Genomic DNA, 23,234 nt, shown 5'->3' on the forward strand with positions numbered 1-23,234 from the left:
TTTAGAGGCATTAAACTCTTCAGACATCTGTTTCCTATCAACACCACTGTAAACAATTCTGACTTGGCAAGTGTCTCTAAAATGGAGAATTTCACATCAAACCATCAAACTCTGAATGATTTAACCATTAAATGATAAAAATATAGAACTTACGAAAAGTCCACAGAATTCCCCTTTAAAGTGGGTCTTTCAATGTTAATCAAATTCTGTAACTTGACATACAAAGATCAAATTGCTGCATGCACCCATGTTTTTCTGCACAAACGAGTTAAGAGGACTTTCATTTTTAGGTCAAGAACTTATTTACGATAACTCCAATAGAGCATAAAGGCAGCATTTATGAGAAGCATAAGAACGAATAATAGTATTCCTTGCACTTGATATTGTATTGCGTAGTTACTGATTTTGCCTGCAGTAAATTATTGGCATTGGTGGTATTGGTGGACCCCTACATCAGATGCAATGGTGTAACATTCATAAAGCCACTGATGTATTCCCACACAAAATGAGAACTGCTTATACATTCAGCAGGAAATGTAACTGCATCTCTAACTTGGCATTAGCACAGTTTAAGTACCGTCTCAGGTCTACATGTTATCAGGTGCAATAAAACAACTTGTGCCTATACAATAATTACAGAGTACCATGATGACATTGCACAGGTACGAAGATGCTGAACCATTTAAACTGCCCCATCTCATTAACAGTAGTTAGCAATTTGCATTGTTGCTATTATATTCAACAGGAGTAGTCTGTCTAACACTAAGCCCTAGAGATCTCTTCATCTTCAGTTTCAAACTACAGTTGACTCCAGAATTATTGGCACCCTTTGACAAATATGAAGAGGGAAAATAATCTAACAGTGATTTCAAGCACTTTTATTAAGATATTTATTTTTACATGATCATTTTCAACCTTGTGTTGTCAGCAGGGGGGTACCTACCATTGCCTAGGGCAAAGACTACCCATGGCTGCTCTCTATCGGGTTAAAAGTTGGTCTGTCTGGGTCCTTAAAATGTGGCGATGATTCTTTTGCTTCCCAACAACCAAGAATAGTTTACTTATTTCCCTCCACATCTTTGATTCTAAGTTCTGCTATAGACTGTCTGCAGTAACAACACTCCTTATCACTTCAACAGCAATGGGCAGGAATATGTAAATCTGCTCAGGCTTGTGACATGACAACCACAAAGAAATCAAAATGGGCTGTTCTGCAGCTTAGTTCATACATGGACTGGTATAAATATATTGTAACAACATTTGTTTACTATCATTATAAAGGCCTTTTAAGTAATAATTCAATGTAATTTACAAACAATTTTTGAAGGGCAATCTGGCTCAATGTCATTTTCATCTATCTTCAGCCAAGACAAATTTTAGAGCATTTAAATGGGTCTCAATAATTTTGGCACATGTTTACAATTCCTTGTTTCCAAAAAACATTAAAATGTTTGAAAAAAATGTGTTAGGATTCCCCTAATGTATGAGCATTAAATGTGTCTTCTTCATATATATTAATAGGTACCAATAATTCCAAAGTCTACTCTACGTAGCCTTCAATATTTTTCCTGATGCATTTTAAGTTAATATTATAATTAGATACTTTCAACGTCTTTCACAATGTGCATAGCAAACAAAATAAAAAACCCACACTTAAATCCTAAGCTTTAGCATAAACTTTGTCAAGGCAAAGAAAAAAAAAAAAGCTTCTGACTTCACTACGTGCAAGTCCGCACAAAAATATAAAACACAATATATACATCGGCAAACTAAAACAAACTTTCAAACTCAAAGCAAAGGACGAGGCTTGTATGGAAAACTGCTAAGGCAAGAGTATTTACACAGTCCCGGCTACAGGCGTTGCAAGTTCCAGATGACTATGCACTTTTCAAATTGTACATAAAGGGAAAAAAGCAACTCATAAATGAGAGGCTTTGCAAATGCCTTTAAAAAACTGATTGTCTGCACATATCCAGACAGATACGCTATCTTAGCACCACAGGTGCACGACCATCAACACAAAAAGGAGTTCTATTGTCATACTCGCAGCCATCACCATCGCAGGATTTCACAAATCAAATTTGCCTTTCATTAATTGACTAGTTTTTTGGCAACGCAGGCAAAAGGCATGTTGAAGAGATACTGCGGAGAGGGTTTGGTCTGTAGCTATTGCAGTGGGAAGCAAATGAGTTCAAACACATCATCGTTCATAAACCAACCAGAGTAACCCTGAGCAAGCTGGAACTCCTAATAGTGCAAACAGGTTCATAGGCCAGAGCCACGAATGTGCAGAGATGGGCTGTCTTGAAGCCACCCCAAAAGAAGCGAGTTTCCCATGTGACCTGAAGCAACAAGCAATGCTTGAAGGCAAAAACAGGCACCATGTCTTTACCCACAAAACAGGAAGCCCATAAACAACACAGTGCTGACAATTACATGTAACATTCTAAACCATAACCTCATTTGCTTCATGAGTTGATGATCTATTTTGTAACCTTTGTTTTCATGAGACAATCTAGAATCTAGCCAGCTAGTCAGTTTAGTCCACAAAAGAAAGAGAACAGGAGGGTATAATAAACTGAACAACAAAAGCAGTAAGCTCTATTTAAAAATAAAAATAAAAATTACAAATATAAGTACCCCCAATTCTTTCCCGTCCATGGCCCATCTCTGCACACGTATGGCTCAGGCTGTGTGTTACGGTAACGCCACTCACAGGTACTCGGCCACATCACCTGAGGGGGGGGAAAGGGGAGTGTGCAACAGTGAGACAGCTGCAGGCCCCTGAAGCTACAGCCATTTCCAAAGTGTGGCCAGGTTCCTGTCCATCCATCGCATGTTCAGCTTGATGGTCTCGATGGCCTCCTGAATGCTCCTCATTTGAGATCCTCTATCCTTCAGAGAGCCAAAGAACCTCTCAACCTGAGGAAGAATAAAATCATGGTATTTTAAAAGCAATAAATCAAACAGGCATAATTCTCCCCTTATCCAAATGTACATGAACAGTTCAAGAGCTTGGACGGGTTAACTATGGAGAAGAGAAAAAAAGAAAAAAAAAAAGATTTCTAAAGCTCTGTGGATGTAGAGCTGTGGCCAGCCTTTTTAGATGAAAGGCTTAGTGTTGCGCAATTAGCATAATGCAGAGGAATGAACTTCAAAACTTGGCAGACAAAAATTGGCAGGTTTTTGGTTCGGTGAGTAACATAACAGAGACTGCCTCAGATGGGCTAAAATAGTTGTGTCAAACTCTAACACTAAAAGGGCCATATTAAAAAAGCTCAACAAATCTGTGGGCCAGAGAACACCTAGATTTAACCTAGTTTAACCTCTTTAAATGTCCCCAGGATGTTGGTCTTTTAAACATCTTTTCTTTGCTGCAAGATTAATTCTTGTGCTCTTGAGACCCTCAGGATGGAATGAAGGTGTCTGTCAGTGAGACCAGACCTGTGAGATGATTTGTTTATCTTCATCAAAGAGAACCACTGCTCCCCCCAGGAATGTGCTACCAAACATGGACAGCAGACAGGCGGCGTGTAGGCGGAGCTTTGGCATCCGTTTTAGGTTGGAAACTGGCCTGCTCCTTCAGATTCATACTTGGCCTTGAGTGCGCCATTGCACTGTAGTTCTACGAGTACCATTTGCATGTTAACTGGTGCAGTTTCCACATCGGCTGCAAATGGGTTAGGAAAAATCTCAAAATTGAATTTTTGGGTCTTGAAATCTGTAAATGGCCTTGCAAAGCGTGCTCAGTTTGATAGTAAAATACACACTTGGGAAAGCTGTGTGTAGTGAGCTCGCTTGTGACTGCTTGGCAGGATGGAAGGTGTATCCTTATGTAGACACATTTGATTAACCCACAAGCGGGTGTATAATAAGCTTGGTGTGTAATACAGTGGTAGGCCGTCAGTTCAGATGTGCAATTCTCTTCCGGCATTTTTTTCTTGTACTCTCCCCACCAGTCCACTCCTATCACTGCACATTGCAGGCGCCCTGTCATCAGTCCCGTGAATTTGCCCCAGTGGCAAATTTGTCATTAAAACATTTCTCCACTTCCTAAAAAATGCATGCATTGATTTAACACCCAGAAGCTCTTCCGTAATTGATAAGTTGGTGTCCACCGCACAAATGAAAATTGACAATTTAGTTGTGTCTGTAGCATCAGTACTCTCATCAACAGCAAGTATATAAGCTAAAAAGTAATTTCCTTGCTCTTGTAGATCGGTGGCTAACTCGTCCACCCGATCAGCCACCACATTTCTGCTAATATTGCAAATGCTACAACATTTGCAAACGTCCTTTTTCTGGACACCCTACGCTGCAAACTTTAAGCATGGAATCCTTCAGAAAAACACCCTCGGTGAAAGGTGGGTCTGAAATAGCTATTTCTTCTGTCATGATGCAACTGGCTGTTACTGCATTATCACTTTGTGATTTGGCCTTCGTAAACATAGCCTGCTGTGCTTCAAGGCCATTCTTCATTCATGCCACTTTCTGTTGCCTCTGCTGTCCATCCAACTGTCCATATTTATGACTTTGTCCACTTTTCTTTTGTTCATTTATTTAGCTAGCTAGGTGTTTATATCGGTTGGACTGCTGAAACGCAGCTAGTGTATTCGGTGATATGACTGGTGTGGTAGGACTGTGGTGTAACCGTTGCTCTGTAGATAACGGTTGGCAGAGGGGGCAGGCGCGCACATTACATTGTAGTGCAGCGCACTGTGAAACGGACTAATATTCATAGAAAATTAATTTAGCGGGCCGGACAAACATAACATAATAGCAACTGCCTCAGATCAGCTAAAATTGCAGCTAACCAGTAACAGAGGATGCTGAGGAAGTCTCGTCATGCAGGTGGTCTTTTCTCTTCAGTCGACGACGTGCCGACATGTCAGTCTGTCAGAGAAATGTATTTTAACTGTTTCTGGACCTAACACAGTGTTGCTGCTTCTCAGTCATATCTTTAACAATGGTTCCTTAGCAATGCTTATGTTAAGGCACTTGCATTTCCCAGAAGGAAGGTATAACATAACATACTTACTTGCAGTTCTGTTAAAACACAAAGCTGGTGTTTAACTGAATTATTGGTCTGTATATTTTCTCCATCTTTCCGTGATGAAAAAAGAATCAGGTACCTGAATAGTGATTTCAGTATTCAAATACTGGCACCTCCTTGAGTACCCGTGCACATTCATAATGGTTATAAGCTGTCATTAATGGTTAGTTACCTTAGCCTTGCAGCTTCAGTGCAAAATTAAAGACGCAAACTTTAGCCAAGATACGGCTGGTGTCTGATCAACTACATCTGGGGTAAATGGAAAACTGTGTAGTGAACGTTTTGATAACGAGCTGATCGGCTTTCAGAACCCACCTCATCAAGATGTGTCTTTGTCGAGAACTGACTGGTTGTGGACATGATGATGCTTTGCAAGGGAAAACTTCCAATGAGAAATCTTAAACAGAAATGTGAACAAGTGTGTTAGAAATATACAGACCTTTAGGAATAAACAAAAAAAAAAAGTTTTGCATAGTTGGTGCATATTTGGCTTCCCCTATTTCCCAAAATCTAGTGATAAGGAAAATTTATTTAAACTGGTACCATCACCCAAGAGATGTTTCTCTGCCATATAGAACTGTTGATGCACTTTCCACTTGGAAAGGCCTTTTCTGGACATGTCTGTCTGTATGAGCTGAAAGGTGGCAGCATTCCTTTTAAAAACACTCTCATCTCCTCCAACTATTCCCCTTCACCATGCTTTTTCGTGATTGTTGTAAGAGACATGTGAAGGAAATGTCACATGACACTACATTTATGTGTAAATGCATTGTATTTCTTGGTAACAAAAAATCTTTTTCAATATAGGTTCTCACAACATTTCAGGTATCACCAAACAATTTCTAACCAAAGCTGAATGGAAAAATGTTTTGTCGTCATTCATAAAAGATTACCAACAATATCTGTTTGCACGGCCTACATAATTTGGAATAATGGAAACGCAGTGACGCACAACAAAGTGTTCCTTGCATGCATACGTAAGTTATAGTACTGCAATAACTTACTTTTGGGTAAGTTTGTCCCAGTTCTCCTTCACAAAATCCCAGGCATGGAGGTAGCCTGCAGAATGTCTACACACTGTGCTAATCACAAGAGGAAGTTCCGGAGTCTGAATTTCACTTCCATCAAGACCAGCTTTTAGGATCCTAAAAGGGACAAAAGATTCAGTTGTAACAAAAACATAAACTGTGCCCTCTGAAATCTGCTGCTGAATTACTGAGAGGTTTACAGTTAGGACCAAAGCCTTACCACACAATTTTTCGCACATCCTGTGTGCTAGCCAAGGCCTCCAGTGTCTTGCGCTTCTCTGAGTCATATATGGAGTGTTTGTAAGTATCAAGTAACACTTGCCAATCTTCCTTCGTTTGGGCTGCCACAGACAGAACCACTTTCAGGAGGTCTCCAGGAATACTGGGAAAAGAGAACAAATCGCACAGCTGTATCTAAATCATGGCTTTCCATCTGGGATTAAGTTCTCAAAATATCCACACTGCATTTAACAGAAAAAGTAGTCTGAAGGCTGCTGGATTTTTGCCAGATGTTCTTATCTATAGACAAAATCACCATGTCTCCATCTCCAACAAAAATCGTAAGACCTGGATGTTGCCAAAGATATTAAACATGGAACTTAGTACTGATAGGTGGGGCCAGGCATCAGTGCATATATAAAGTCAATTTCCCGAACCATATTAAACATACCCTTTGAAAAAGGGGTTGACAATTATAATAATATGTTCATGATTTTATGACCAAAAACTAGAAAAGTTGACAAATGACTGGACTATACAGTGATGGGCTACTGAAGGTTCTATATCCTTAAGCTGTAAAGTTATATTTACCACTCATTACAAGCCCAAGTTCAAACAAACATATATGCCATGATAGAATGTAGGTTTGGCTCAATGTACTTCAGCAGTTCTTGAAAGCCATCGCTATTCACCACATCATTCTCTACAATCTTACCCACCCATGTGTGATTTCCTGACAGCACCAAACATCACACTTTCTCTCAGATGAAATGGTCATCTGTCTTATTGCTTGTAGGTGTTTACTTTCAATATGGTACATCACTGGAGTTGTTCCATCATCCTCTCGAGAAAGTGCTCCAGTTTATCTAGTGGAACCAATTCCACTCTCATGCACACAACTCAAAAATGGCATTCAACCTGAGTGATAAAACCCATCTATTCAAGAAGGAACTGTTGTTTATTGAAAATGACATAAAATTAAATGAACTTTTTTTAAACTAAAGGCACTGGTTGAACAGTTGTTGTTGATTACTGGTTAATTGGTTAATCATTTACATCCAGCACGAGACCATCGTTTTGATTACTTCATGTAACATTAGTAGCTTTAAAATGATTATTTTTATTGATAAGTGCTTTATTTGATGTAAAACATGTTGCTTAACACCCTGTACTTCTTGAATCGAGAGCATTGTTTCAAACAATAAAATATGCTATGTTGCATGCTTTTAACATGTCCATCCTTTAATACCCCCACTGTAAAATCTGCAAGGATTACCAGAATCATTCAACAGCTTGCCTACGCTTGCTTGTAGAAAACCCTGTGGCTAGTATCGTCTTGTCATGCTGTGATTTAAAAGCCTCTTTTAAATAGCTGCAGCATCAAATTCTTGAGCTAATGATACAATTTATCAGTGAACTGGGAAAGATGAACTCCTTACACTTACTGTTCAGTTTTGTTGGAAGTCATCCATTGATCAAAGAGTCTTTTTGCCTGATCTGTGCAATTAGGCCTGCCCAGGTTGCAGGCTGTCTCGAGCAGGGCTGATCTAAGTGCTTGCTTAGACACAGAGCTTTCCTCTCCCCATGACTGGCTGTCCATCAGATCACCAAAAACCATAAAAATGTATGTCTGTGGGGAAGAAAATAAAACATTTTCTTGCTAGGAACTGAGCAAAAATGTCTCCTTTCTTTACAAGTGACTTCAAAACAAGGAATGACACGCCTGTCAGATAATCACAATCATCTCGAAGTGCTACTTCCTCCATCAAGTGAAGAAAAACTCACAGCAGTGAAAATGGCACTGGTAGTAAACTAAGCCATGGACACAACAAAACTGTTGGCGAGTGTAAAATCAGGGCTAAAACTGTGCAGTGTGAATGCGGTATTGGTCTGAATTATTAGGTTCAGAGATAGGTGCTGCTGGCACTCTCATATCTAGTGTGAAAACAATCTTGTGTTAGCTGAAATGGCTGAGTCTATTGAGCGCACCTGCATGAAGGCCAAGCTTTATAGGACTTTTGGGGTACTACATTCTAGTGCTTCACATCAATGACACTTTGTGCCCTGGTTATTTCATTTCCCAAGATGCAACATTATAGATTAAACTAGGTGTAAGAACAAAGACCACAGTCACAGCTCAATGGCAAGACTTTCAACAGGATCTGAAGTAAGCTAAACTTTATCCAGGCTACTGTATTTGTTATCACTTATTTTAATACAATGCCTAATGATAAGACAACATTAAAATGAGCTTCAGTATAGCTAATCTGAAGAGGTAGCCCCTCACGCTCTGACCTACTTATTAGTCACGAAAATCTGCTGCATAATGTCCAGAGACTGAACGACTTCCCCGGCTTGATTAAAGTGAACTTTGTCCTTTTCTGTTTTTGCATTAAATGGACCCACATTTATATTTTATCAGGTATCAAACATGTATGTATGCACAGAACATCTTATAAAGCCAGTTTATTCTGGAATGAAAGACATTTTCAAATGTTTTCTCTGTTTTTCTACATTTTCCTTTGTGGTTTTGTGACATAGCTACAGTAACTAAAGGAGGCAGAACATGTCTGAGTTTTGCAAACGGTCAGCTGAAACAAAAATTCATACTAAATGAAACCTATTGCTACAGACTGGCTAATAACGTTTAGTGATGGTAGAACATACCGTCATCCTGGACACCAATAACAAATCAGATCTTTTGTCCAGCAGCCTGAAGATGTGGTTGAGCTGAGTCAGGGCTTCAGTCAGTGGTGCCGTTTCTGTCTCATTCTTTAAGTATACCAACAGATTTAAAACCTGTCTGAAGGACACCCTGCCCAACCTACAACAACAAAACACACAGACTGAACCCTTTGAGAAATGTTTGTTTAGAGTCTGGATTTTAAATTCTTTCATTTCCACAAGCTCTGAACATGATGTTTGAAGATGAGGTACCTTTTAAAAAAAAAACAAAAAAACAAAAAACAACAACAACAAAAAAAGTGTACATTTACATCTTTGTGACTGCATGTTTGGGATTTGCTGACTCATCAAAAACATTCCTTAAACTAAACAAAAAAAAAACTACCTTGACAGAGCAAAGAGGTTATTGATGAGAGCTGCCCTGTCCTCGCGAGGAAGAACATTCACATTTTCCTTCAAGGCTTCAATCAATGCCCTCCAGCCCTGTTCTCCATAGTCCACTATGTAGAAACCATCACTTCTGCAGTTAAACTTCAACCATCTCACTTTGTCTGAAACCTTAAAAGTGGCTGAAACAAATTACAAGTTATTAGAAAAAAAACAAGCTTAACAACAAACTATTTCTAAACTAATGTGTTTTGCTGCAAGAGTCTGCTTCAGGCCTGTAATATTCTGTTTTGTTTACCAGCTCAGTCCTGAACAAATTGTATCCAGGCGACAAAATCAAAACTGTTAACAACATTTCTACTATTTACCTGTTTTATTCTTGAAGAGAAACACTTGCTTACAAGAGCTGGAGTTGCTACAAGTGTCATTGACATAAGTGAGGGGGATGTGCCACAGGTTGCTGTGAGGAGAACAAAGACATGTTTGAGTTCAATCTCAGCTGACTTTGATTGCCTCTTATTAGATTTCAATTTGACATGTTTGGTGAAAATCACCATGGAAGAACCTAACAGGCTTTTTGACCCTCTACAGGATAAAGGCCATTATGGGTTTTAAGGCTGTAAAGACATAGTTCAATCAAAAGAAAATACTTAAATTGAATAACAATCTGCTCATATTCCTATATATATATATATATATATATATATATATATATATATATATATATATATATATATATTTTCAAGGCCGAAAACCACAACTGAACGCCCTTTGAACGCCTATTAAAACTGGCATGCTCCTGTGATGAATATCACGGCATGGGCTCACAAACACTTTCACATACCGTTTTCAATAAGCACCGTTTTTTACTGTATCCACAAATGCAAGTTAAGACTGTACTAAAACATGCTTAAGTCCTAAATTTTGGGGAATATGTTGCAGGTATCAATCTACAAAAAACTCAATGGTCATAAGGCAAAACATTAATGTTTTTGCACTGTTTTCAAAATAATACAGGTCAAACATTTTACTAATCACTGCTTCTGTTTTTATTAGCATTTCACAGACTGTCCCAATTGCAATTGTGAGGAAATATTCCAACATATAATGTTGGTGTCAGCTAAACTCTCAGGCGAAAAATGGATACCTGCGATCTGTGGCATTGTCGGCATTCAGAACGAAATGTTCTTGCGTCAGTTTCACTTGCGACTCTGTTTTGGTCACAGTGACCAGTGGAAAGCCTTTTTGCACCGTCCACTTGTCCATCATCTCAGCTACATCAGTGTGTGGGTTTGTTACCTGTAAAAAGACGTCAAACATGACTAACGAGTATCAACCTGAATGCTTGAATTCAGCACCTCCTCACAGCAAGAGGTTTTACTTGTGAAAGGCTGGTCCACAGATCTTCACTCTGCGTGTTGCAGCCCTTGTACGTTCTCAAATACTCAATCACACCTTTCCTGAACGCTTCTTTACTGAGTGTTGCACTGAGCATAAGCAAAATGGAGGCACCCTGAGGGGAAAACAGATATGAGAAGATTAGTGTTGTGTTTGGGGGGCTGAGGAACAACAGAAGAAATGAGCCTTGAAAAACAACATTGCACCTTCTCATAGGACACAGAGTCAAACATCTCTTCCACCTGCTCTGGAGTGGACACGTCAGCAGACACAGGATGGGATGAATTCAGCGCGTCTTTGGCTAAGGCTTTGAAACGGACACTCAGGAATTCATTGTCCTGAAAATGAGGAAGCAGTGTAAACTGAAACTTGCAACTGCACAGATTTAGAGATACAATTTTAGCTAGGTCAAAGCTCTTTACTGATAACATTCATCTAGCCTTCCTTTCACACCATGAGTGCTAATCAAAGGGAAAGGGCAGTCCTTCAAACTCAAAACATTCTTTGTGAGAAGCATTTATCCTAAACCACCATGTTTGATGGCAAGCCAAAGGCCAAATATAAAACAGATATTTCCGGACTTAAAATCTGATTGACAGAGATGCAATTAATGCCATTGTAAAATACCTGATATTTGCACCCCTATGACTCCCAATAATCGAATTCTGTATTAGTATGCCAAATTGCTGAAAATCACCGTGTTGTGAACGTTATGCTCTCAGGGACCACTGAGTGTTTCGATAGATGAAATAAGAACCTGGGTTTGCTCAAACAACAAGAAGGGGCAAGAAAGGGGCAAGAATAGACGAAAGAAATACCAGGCCAAACAGGCTAAAAGATAACTAACAGGCTAAACTGCTCCTTCATTAATATTGAGCACTATTTTGAATTTAAGTATTGCAACATGTACTGTGAACGAATCAATGATTCATGGTAAAACTGCACAATAAAAAAACAAGAATACGTTACTTGAATATCTTACATGCTTCAAATGTCTGTGTTTTTGGTAGATCTACCATAAGCAGTATTAAACCCAATGTGGGAAAATGAATGCGTAGCACTGTTAGCTTGATGCTAACACAATACAGAAAATCACACTGAGATGTGAGCATAAACGAGAATTATAGTTGCAGTCATAATTTGGTGAGTAAAAATGAACCTATAAGGCAGAGGTTTCTGCATTAAACACTGCTGTATGATACTGCTATTATTATTTCACAAACATCTAAAAAGTTAGTGAAACGGCTGCAATACTCAATTGTGTGCGACTGATAATTCTTGTCCTCTTTCAGCAGCTGATAACTGTTTGTCAGAAATAGACAAACTAAATAAACTATATTTCTAGACAAAATAATGTTTGTGATTATTATAAATGATAAACACTGTTTGAAAAATTGTACTGAATTTTATATTATACTGCTTATAAAAGCGATAAGCCATGTAAGACCATGCGCAACAGTGATATGACCAATATTTTAGATATTCCACGACCTGAGGAAAAAAAAACTACAGTAACTTTAATGCATGCTTTAATACATGTTTAATCTAGCACATCACTTCATTAATACTTTCTAAAACTGAATAAGAAATGGTAAATGGACTTAATTACAAACTCACTTACAATATCAAGCTCTGGGAACACTTCCTCAGTAGACATGTACTGCATGTAGGTTGCGAAGCCTTCGTTCAGCCAAAGATCATTCCACCAGCGCATGGTGACTAGGTTTCCAAACCACTAAAACAAAACAGATTTTAATATATAACATTCATAAGGAAACCTATTTTAAACGTTAATTTCTATACTAGCAGCTAAGTAAATGAAATGATCAACAAACTAACATAAAAGTTTGTAGATAAGCACAGCTAAGACTGTAAGTTTATCAATAGAAAGATTTCAAAGACATTTTATTAGGATGACAAGGTTTTACAGTGGACCACTGTACCTGATGCGCAAGTTCGTGGGCGATGACGGAGGTCACTAGTTGCTTATCTATGGGGGAGGAATGGTCGCCTATGAGCAGAGTCGTCTCCCGGAATGTGATGAGTCCCCAGTTCTCCATAGCTCCAGCCAGGAAGTCTGGAATGCCCACTAAGTCTATTGATAAATAGGAGTCATACTAAGTCATAAAAGCAGATAAAATTAAATCTAACTAACTCAAAACTGGTTACGAGTAATGACATTATCACAGGTTCTCATGTACACATGCAGCGTACTTATTCCTATTTGTGGAGTTACTGTAACGTGGGGCTTGTCTCACCTAATTTTCTCAAAGGGTACTCGATTTCAAAGAAACCATTGTAGAACTCCAACAACTTGGCAGCGGTGTCCAGCGCATAATGAATTTGGTCCTTCTTATCTGGAACTGCATATACAGAGACCTGTGGAGAATGTGAGGCTATGAAAAAAAGAAGAAACTCCACGACTTGTCAACAGAAGAATAACTACAAAAGGATGTCTCAATTTAAGAATAAGAAAACTGCAAAACAACACACAACACTGCAACAAATGAGAATATATGTATTCTTTTAGAGTCACATTTTAAAAACATGCAACATAATGACCCTGTCATAACAGAACCTTGTTTTCCATTGTTTTAAAATCTTCACATTACGCAAGGAATTGTACAAATGGAGCAATACAAATGGTCCAAAATTACTTTGAATAAAACTTATGGTCCACTAAAATGAAGAATGTTTTTTCATTCTCCTATTTTACCACTTTGGGGACACAAAGTTTTGTCAGGATGGTGATAAGTAAGTATAAAAAAAGGTCAGCTATTCTGGTCACTTCAGACCTTCAGTGCAGACCTTTATAATACTGGCCACCTTAATGACATGTGGGAGGTAGGCATGGGGTGGGAGGTAGGTGTGGGTGGGAGGTAGGTGGGTATAGGTCAATTCGTGAGTATTGAGACAAAAGTAAGATCATACATACCAGAGTGTTTGAGACATTCTTACTGACACTGCTGAAGTTGGCCACGACAAATGCAACAAGATAGGTGCTCATATTCACACTGCTCTCAAACTCATCTTCAAAAAGCCCATTGCTTAAGTTAGCAGTGGTAGCCTGGAAAATAAAACATGTACTTAAATCTTTTTACACATCACAGCACATTCACTACATTGGATTTCACAACTTATACAGTACTGTATAAATGTCTGAGACCACCCTTCATTCGTTATTTTCCAGTCAAAATGGCCACTGATTGCAATTATTCATTTTTCAGCATCAGGAAAAAAAATAGAAAACATTTAACAGAAAATCACACAGAAGCCTCAGCAACTAAAGGTAATATCTTTTTCTGGTATTCAGTTTGTCCACCATTTGCCTTGTTGCATTTCTTACGGCTTCCATTATTTTCAGGAGACCTTGCTTTCAGTTTTTTAAAGGAATCCGCAGGGATATTTTTCCATCCCTCCAAAGTTCAGTCATAGAAGTTTCTTCTGCTTACCAGTTACAAATTCAGACTCAGTTCATAAAGCCTTCAATGTCCAGTTTCACTGCTCTAGTGCAAAGGTACTTTTCTCAGTAATGCAGCTACACATCCTTTCAGACTCACAGTGCTGAGTTGTCTTCTCACAGTGTAAGGATGGACAGAAACACCTGTGGATTTTTCCAGATCTGAAGCAAAACGTAGAGCTTTATTATCTAGTTAAAGACAAAAGCTTTGATGGTGACTGTTTTGGTGGTCTATCAGGTCTTGCATGATTGTTAGGAGCCCCATTTTCTCTCTACTTTTAAGCCTTTTTTGAACTCCAGGTTTTAGAAACCCCTTTTTTTTTTACTTATTTTCTTTTAACTGCCCCTTTCCTTATGAAAGTGGATTATCTTACAGCTACAGTCCTCAGAAATATCTCCTTTTGTCATTTTAGACGTACATTAGAGGTGGTCAATATAACAACATTTTATCATTATCATGATCACTTTTGTCACTGTGATACATAATATGCATTTCTGAGCATTTTGAAGATATTCTCAGTAGCCTACTCGAACATTACCTGACAAACTGCATGTTTCTTTACAAAGAGAGCATAATTTGTTCTGTTTTTTTCCAGATGATCTCCCCAATTTCATCATTTCCAATTCCACCCACTAGTTAGGACTCCTACAATCACACACTATCACCAGCACTAGGTGGATGAAGGCTAGCACAGGCTTCCTCTGAGACCTGTGAAGCGGGCCACCACAGCAGCTAACGCAACATCATTGGACAGTTATGTTACATCAGCTAACAGACGACTGCACTGACTAGCATCATGCTGAGAGAGGGGGACATCCTACCCATTCAGAGAGAGCGATGCCAACTGTGCTCTTTTGGACTCCCAGCCATGGATGGCTGTAGCATCACCAGGGATCGAACTCACAATCCCCTGATGATAGGGCCAACGCTTAGACAGATGCACCATTCGGAAGCCATTAGTTCTGTTTAAATGGATTTAGTGCAGCACAGCATGTAAAATGTTAAGTAATAACGATTGAATTGATAGTTTTAATGGCAGTTTTTAAATCTGGCACTACTAGTGCATTGGGTCAAAATTTTAGTGATACATATCGTGCATTAGGGGTGGGAATCTTTAGGCACCTCACAATCTGATTCGATTACGATCCAGAGGGCTGCGATGCGATTATAAAACGAGTATCGATGCATCTCGATGCATCTTTTTTTTCTATACATGATTTCTATTTTCTTACTGTCTGAGGACTTGGTAGTTTTAAAGCTAAGTATTTGTAATGATCCATAATGCATTTACGTCCAATATCTTTTATTAATAAAACAAATGGAAGTGATGTGGTAAGTGAACTGGAAGGCTCTCATTCACTGCTCTTGTTTGGAGATGCTGCTACCACTGATCTGTGATAAAATGCGCTGTTATGGTGAAATAAGATCCAGTGGGCGCGAAAGACTGCAGGTCACGTAGCAACGAGGTTTTGCCAAGCGAGTAGCGAACGAAAAAGGAAAAGAGAAAGACAGACGAACATTTGGAGATGAATGGACTTATTCGCATTTATAAGCAGCGCATTTGGTTTCCTGGTACGTTAAACATGCAATGAGAGACTGTCACACACTAAGTAAAAAGTTGCGAAGATGAAGTCGCTTCTCTTTCTAATTTTCCCGTTCCACTTTAAATGGTGCAGCAATTATATTCGGTGCCTCAGTCAGAATTTAAGGTGGCACGGGAAAGTTCAGCAAAAAGCTGGCGAGTGAGAAGCGACTTCAGCCTCGTAAAACAGCCAAAAGCTGAAAGACATTTTACAAGAAACTATTCAACTTTTGAGGAAAAGTTTTCTGGCAGATGGAAGATATATATAGCTGAAGCTTAAAGCAGAGCAAAGTAAATCTGCGTTTTTGTTTATATTTTTTTAGCCTAAACTAGGACATTAACACATACTGGACATAAATGTTGTGGCTCCCAAGGTGTTGAAAGGCAAAATGGCTCTTCTTATCATTTGTGTTGTGGCTCCTGACCTAACCTGGCTTTTAATGCAGAGGGAGCCGGTCGGATTTCTCACTCATACAGTGGTGTGTTTGTTATGTGCCGCCACAGACTGTCTGGGCGCTGCACTTACCCACTTCCAAGTTCCGCCCTTTGCGTTCCGTCAACATTACGTTATAAATTAAATATTTAGAAAACTGATTTTTGACATTTGTGAATCAATTCAGAATCGTCCACGTCTGCATCGTGATGCATCTAAGAATCGATTTTTTCCCGCACCCCTATCGTGTATCATTAAAAGTATTGTAATATGATTGTTTTGTTACATATTGCCCACACCTGGGGATGAAAGAGCTGAAGTGGCAGTAGTGTGCACAAAGGTGAAGAGTGGACAAATTAAGAACTATTAGTGTATACTTCCTGCGCTTTTCTGACACAGAAAAATGTATTTTCCTTGTAATTAATGGCCGTTTTGATTAGAATTAAATAAAAGAAAGGGTGGTCTCTTACTTTTGCACAGTGCAACAGATCTTAGTTTATGTATCTGTGTAAAGCTCATGTAAAGCTCTTCAGTGTCATTAGAAAGAATGCTGTGTCCTCAACATGCTTATATAACAAACAGCGCTATTTTACTAGAAGTTACTGAACAGGGATAATTACCTTAGGCATGTTTGAAAGGCTGATGTATTCTGCTTCTCTCGTTATCTTAATTACAAAACTGGCTTTAAAGGCGGGTTCATCAAAACAAGGGAAAGCCTTGCGAGCAGCCAAGGGCTCAAACTGAGTAGCAGCCAAAACTCTGCGAGAGAGAGACAGAGAGAGAGAGAGACAGAGAGACAGAGAGAACAAAGAAAAACAAATGAAAAAGAACAACAGATAAACCATGTCCTAAAACAATAATTTTAAGTATGTATATACTGTATTTGTGTTCCATTAAATATTATATATAATTATAACAATTAATAATTAAACATTCAGAATATTCACCCTGTAAATTAAATTCAATTAAAATAAAAAACACTGAAAATATCATTCACAGAAAACTGAGATGGTTCTACCTTCTTTTCCCATTTGTGTCAATGTAAGAGCTGTTATAGAAGCCATCGTAGCTGTTGGAGAGGTTTGCAGAATAGTGGATTTTCAAGACATAATTTTCTCCCTTTTTGAGTTCCTTTGAAAGCTTGATGGCGATCTGCTGCCAAGGCTTGTACTCCAAGATGTTCACCTTTTCATCCTGGAAAGTACCGTTGATGATCTTCATATTATAGCTGTGCAAAACGATCTTGTTGGTTTCCTGCAAGACCACAATGCTGATGGCCACGCTCCCTTGGAAGGTCATGGAGGTCAGGTTCGGTTGGAGTGAGATTTCATAATGAACTGGACGCACGCTGGCGGGAAGCCTCAGCCCTGTCCATGGGAAAAGTTCTCCATTTGATGCTTTGGGATAGAGCTGTTCAATGGAGGAGTTGGCCTTTTGACAACCATCCTTGGAGAAGGTACAACGTGGCACGAAGTAGATGATCACGGCAACTAAGGCAACCACGACTAGGACCAAGATCCCCATCAACGTTTTCTTTGCAGAAGGCATGGAGCATGAGTTGGAGGGCTGCTGACGGGTGTAGGAGGCAGCGCTGCGCTGACTGGAGCTGCGGTTCATGAAGGACATTCCAAGGAGCCTTGCGGAGGACTCGTAGTCCTCCTCTTCTTCGTCCAGGTCATTCTCCCCAAGGCCTCGCACCAACAACCTGGAACTGCGTGGCTCATAGACCACATCATCCGAATCGATGGGGTAGGAGGGGGACTCCTTCGCCAAATCCACCACGTCTGGCTCCTCCTCAAACATGCTGTTCTCAATCATGTTCCTGGGGAGTGGGGCTTGCTCTGTCAGTAAAGATTGTAGATAAATAAAATGTCAAAGTTAAGCCCTTATGCAAGGAACAACAGCACTTTTGTTGGTGATGTTAGGTTATTTCCTGTTGACATGTGGGCTGATGTCACCCAAGCTAACCAAGTGTTCTGTGAACGCACATGATTTTGACTTCAGCCTACACTTTGGCCTAAACAGGAGAGGATTAAGAGTGATGCGAACAATTTGTTAATGACATCAATGAACTGTTCAATAGAAATGTTAAATTAATGCAATATATACTGACATCTTCAGCAAAAACATTGAGGAAACACTGGGCACACTAGGCCTACTTCAGCTGAACGACTACAGTCGACATGTTACCAACATCCTTCTAAAATAAACTGACCACAGTCTTCCTTGTTTCGTTTCCTCCTCTGACAGAGGCTGCTGACAGTCTTTAAAGTACACTTTACTTGAATGTACTTTGTGATAATGTACATTATCTCCACAGACATAAGTAAAAGCAATGAACCTTCTTCGAGTTTCTATTGCACAGATGTTTGCTAACCTATCCTGTACGTCTAATTTCCTTATTCTTATGTTTGAGAGCCCCTGAGCTATAGAAAACGGACCACAAACCAATGTTTGAGCAAACATTACTAGTATAATATCAGCTAACAGCCACGTGCTATTGTCTCATGTTTCAAGGCTTCCAGGACATAGCATTCTTTATTTTCTGAGGCGTGGCTGTGCTGCGGTTCAATTCCTTATCTGCTAAGTAAATTTACAAATCATTTCTTCCTGAACCATAAACTCCCCAATAGTTCTATGCACAAATCCACCCTATAAAGATGCCCTCACCTGCTTGCAAATGCTGAACAACAATATTAAAGGGAAATTCAAGCTATTTTTACAAAGTTCTTCCTTCTTCATAATTAACTGGTTATGATGTAAATGTACTCGCTCAGGGTGATCAGATGTGAAATGCTCTGTGCAGAACTGTTTACAGTGGTGGTGACAGGAACCAGACGCCCGAAACATTTAATACCTCTGAAAGCTACAACAGAATGTTATTACATGAAATGGTTAGAAATACACTGACTGCTATCTGAGACACTGTTTTATGATGGTTTTGAGAAGGTTTTGGCCTACAACATATGCATATGTTTACGGGAAAGAGGTAAGTGCAGGGCATTTTGAAGCAAAATACACCACAAAGAATTATTTTCAGATTTACCATCAACACTACAAACAAAAACTCAGATGGTAGTTTAGATAGTAAATAAAATGGCTATATTTGCGTTGTACACATCCCAGCCACTGCTGTAAAGATATCAGAGTCTCTAAGTTTCTCTACAATGCACAATTTCACATCAAACCACTTCGAATGCCTTTGTTTACACCGTAACAACTGAACTGTGCAGAAATTTTGAAAAAAAAAAAAAAAAAAATTCAGTGGAATTCCCCTTTAACATCACTAAGCCTACCGCTACCGGTCCTGAGCTCCTTTGTTTTATACCTATTTTAAAAAAATCCCCTGACAAGGTTATGACTTCAGGCTCGCACAGGTTTATTAATAGGTCAGTTAATTCATTTGAGCTACCTTCACTAATACAAGACTATCAGAGCCAGTGAATACTAAGTATGCCATTATTTACCTGTCTAGGAGCGCAGTCTAAATTAAGTACCACCATAACATTAAACTGAGACTGAATGAAGTTTGAGGTCCTTGATGGCAGCCAACTAGCAAAACTAACACTTAAAACACTTAACATAAAACAACTGCGACACCTTTAGCAGAAGCAGCTGTTTGTATTTTGTGATAAAGGAAAAAGAAAGCTATGTAATGAACGGCTGGTAGTAGTTGCTCACTTACTGATAAGAACAAGACAAAATGCTACGCTTTTGTAAAAGTCATTAAAGGATTAAAAAGAGGCAAGTTCTCCACTGACACTGTTGAGTGGAGTTTCATTACAATGCTTTGCTTAATGCTTTGGTGAATTGCAGGAAGGGAAAATCTGGACTGTCTTCAAACCAGCAATCATGTTTTTGTTGTTGAGACTTGCCCGAATGACAGTTTGACAACACAGCTAGCTGCGCGTTAACGTTAGGCTGTTCCAATTAGCTTGGCTAGCAAAGCCTGAGAAAAATAAATAGAGGATTACAAGCGTTGTGTGGAAGTCAGTCTGGATAACTGGCACTCACTGGAAACGTTCAGAATGTCTGTGAACTAGCAACCTAGCCAGCTACAGCTGTACCTGCAAGTCAAAACTTTGAACACAGCTGCCGAGAGTGCAGGCTCTCGCTATCAGCTAGCGAGAGATAGCCGACAAGCAAATACTTAGCTAGCCAGCTATCTGTCTTACCACTTTCAAACGATTCCATATTTAGATGTCCGGCAACGACTGGAAGAAAATTTAATTCCTCTTCACGTCCACGAGCAGGGCAGCGTTACTAATCCACCTCAGCGTGAAAATATAAAACAGAGGCAGCGCCAAATAAACAACAAACAAGCTAACCTATAATATCAGCTAATAAAGAGAACTCTGTTAGCTAGTAACTAGCTAGCTTGGCTAGCCAGCTAGCATTGTTCCGTCCCGTCTCTTAACTTCGTGGCATTGAAACAAATCGACGGATGCTCAGCATCGATGTCGGTACCGTTCAGCGAACGCATGCGTTGAAGATTTAGGACACACAAGCCTTGTTTTCTCGGTTTTGAAGCAGGACGAACTCGAGCAGAGAGCCGTACTGACTGCTAGCTGTCAACAGACTCCGGCTGAAGCTTCTCACTTCTGCTCTAAGCGGCTGACTGATTGACCCCACACGCACAGCGCTCACTATCCGCTATCATTCACTGACGACCGGGTCATTTTTTGTAGTATGGACTAAAGAGACGGGGTTGATTACGAAAAGCACACGTATATCTCAAAGCAGGGGCGAAACGCAGGGCCACTAACCAAAAAGTGAAAGAAAAACGCGCACAAACGCTCTGAACAGCATTTCAAAACTAGCAGGCCACCTTCAGCAGTCCAGTCATTAGTGTAGTGTAGTATGGGTTGGGATAGTAGTATGAGAATTTGGACGTAGCCAAAGTTATCAAAGTCAGGATCCATATTCAACTGGTTTAGAGGAATAGTTTGGGAAAACATCAAATGTACATATGCGCATCTTCTTCCCCCAAAGGACATGCTTGCTGTCAAAAGTTTGCATCTTTCGCAATAGAAGTAGTACAAGTACTGTAAGTAATATACGTCTATGCCACCCAAAAGGCTTCCAGTGTATTTTGGCTACATTAGCCTTATAGGTCCAGAGCAAAAAAAGAAGATACAAAAAGCAAGTATTGTCCACCAAACAGGTAGTGACTGATTATTTTGGGGGTGTTTTATGTAAATTGGACTTTTCACCAAACTGTTCCTTCGAAAATCAAACTTGGTTTTTTGGTGACTGCTGTGAATACATTCAATCTGTTATCTATGGAAGACCATTTGCACCAGGTACACGAGAAATTGATCACTTTGTTTTTGTTTTTTTCTTTTTTTCATTTTCTGTTTCCAAGCAGCAGTATGTCAAAAATGACTTATTTTTGCAAAAATATTGATTTATTATCTCAATGAGTTTGAGATTGAGTTATTAGTTCTGACATTTATTGAAATAATGAGGTATTAAATTTCAAGAAAGTAATTATTTCAGCATATTGTCAATATTTTGATATATTAAGTCAAAATATTGAGAAAATATATAGTTACTTCAAGATACTAATTCATTATTTAGTCACAGTAACATTATTTTATGGCACCAAGTCATTTTGACAAATATCATCATGATACTAAGTCATTTCACAGTTAGAGAAATTTTTTTTTGAGATATTAAGTCAACATTTTGAGGAAAATGAGTCATTATTTACTTCACTAATACATTCAGTGAATATTAACTATGCCATTATTGACGTATAGGAGTGCTGTCTACCAAATTAAGTGCCACTGTAAGATGGATCAAACTATCACTACCAGTCAGTTCAGATTAAATGAAGCCAGTGCTCCTAAATGGCAACCACCTGGCAAGACTAACAGCTGTGAATGGCAATAAACACACTGAACAGCTAGCTGAGGTCTGTGAACTGATGCCAATCTTAACTAGAGTTAAGCTGACAAGTAGCTAAGCCGAAGCAGCATCTTATACTTAAGGCCTTTAAGGACAATGAAGCCCTGTTTACTTGCCTAAAGCAATATAGCAGTAGAAAGCAGGGAAAGAATCAGAGAACCCTCTCGTAAGTGAAAGTAAGTAAAAGACATACCCATGGATCCATATTCCAACTGGCTTAAGAAGCAAACTGATTCCATATAGCAGACCAGGGCCAGAGCAAAGCGCCATACTACTGCACAAAGTGAGCAGCATTAGCTTAGTGCCTCTGTTCAGCAATTTGAGCTATCACATGCTGACAATTTCATTGGCAATGCCTCAGTTTAAGTGACTCCATGCTATTCTTCAGTGTAGCTCTAACAATAGTCTGGTGTTCTCTCATGTGATTGTATTGACTTGCCTGTTTATCTGTATGACCCTGTAGGACTGCAGTCACTTAAATATGATATTAGTGATCGATATTTCACTCAGAGAGATAAGAATCTGTACTACACCTTAAATTAATGAGCACTAAATAAGCTCAAGACAGCTGCTCTGGTGTTCAGTAGCCATCTTTCACTGTTGTTCATCTCCATGTTCTCTAATTAAATGAACATTAAATGAATTACAGACCATGCCAAAGTCGAGGACCACCCTTTTGTAAATTAAATTTCCAGTCAAAACAGCCACAAAGTACAAGTTACTCATTTATACAAGTTATTAGTTATTCACGCTGGTGGCTATTGGTCCACCCCAGTGTCAGTGTTGTCATGTGCCTATTTTCTCCTGGCTACTCAATAAAGAGCTGTTCTTGGTTCAGAGTCATGGCTTGCATTGACCACTGTTACGATATATTTAGTTTTTAATGCTTTTGTGTAATTTGTGTTAAACATACGTTTTCTGCGCTTTTCCTGACACTTGACAAATAATGACTTAATGGTTTTGCCTGGAAATTAAATAAAGGAAAGGTGTTTTCTGACTTTTGTGCAGTGTTGTACGTGTCCACTACATTTGAACTAAATACAGTAGCATGTAAATCACACGTGAATGTAAAAAAATA

At 39.1% G+C, this 23,234-nt stretch overlaps 1 protein-coding gene across 2 annotated transcripts; it reads right to left on the bottom strand.

Moving 5' to 3' along the window:
* Positions 1-34: 34 nt before the first annotated feature.
* LOC118827134 (leucyl/cystinyl aminopeptidase) lies at positions 35-22,420 on the bottom strand. 2 transcript variants are annotated; one of them, XM_036598357.1, is made up of 18 exons: positions 22,350-22,420; positions 17,265-18,087; positions 16,867-17,005; positions 13,706-13,837; positions 13,029-13,149; positions 12,714-12,865; positions 12,392-12,505; positions 10,977-11,108; positions 10,754-10,885; positions 10,520-10,671; positions 9,741-9,832; positions 9,371-9,554; positions 8,968-9,124; positions 7,746-7,930; positions 6,302-6,463; positions 6,058-6,198; positions 5,369-5,450; positions 35-2,922 (listed from the first exon to the last, which is right to left on the bottom strand). In XM_036598357.1, exons 1-18 carry the CDS (start codon positions 22,393-22,395, stop codon positions 2,791-2,793), a joined length of 3,078 nt encoding a protein of 1,025 aa, XP_036454250.1. In that variant the 5' UTR covers positions 22,396-22,420; the 3' UTR covers positions 35-2,790. The 2 variants fall into 2 exon arrangements, with proteins under 2 accessions (XP_036454250.1, XP_036454251.1); XM_036598358.1 differs by lacking the exon at positions 22,350-22,420 and adding an exon at positions 20,422-21,077 and having other exon boundaries at positions 36-2,922.
* Positions 22,421-23,234: the final 814 nt, after the last annotated feature.

This window comes from Colossoma macropomum, unplaced genomic scaffold (assembly GCF_904425465.1).
Source record: "Colossoma macropomum unplaced genomic scaffold, Colossoma_macropomum, whole genome shotgun sequence".
Lineage (NCBI taxonomy): Eukaryota > Metazoa > Chordata > Actinopteri > Characiformes > Serrasalmidae > Colossoma > Colossoma macropomum.

Excerpts from the sequence above, each read along its gene's own strand:
- LOC118827134 (XM_036598357.1), bottom strand. The coding sequence starts at position 22,395 with ATGGAATCAGTTTGCTTCTTAAGCCAGTTGGAATATGGATCCATGG. Across the intron at positions 13,838-16,866 it reads GCCTTTCAAACATGCCTAAG|GCTACCACTGCTAACTTAAG; the intron begins GTAATTATCCCT and ends TTTATTTTCCAG. Across the intron at positions 2,923-5,368 it reads CAAAGACACATCTTGATGAG|GTTGAGAGGTTCTTTGGCTC; the intron begins GTGGGTTCTGAA and ends ATTCTTCCTCAG.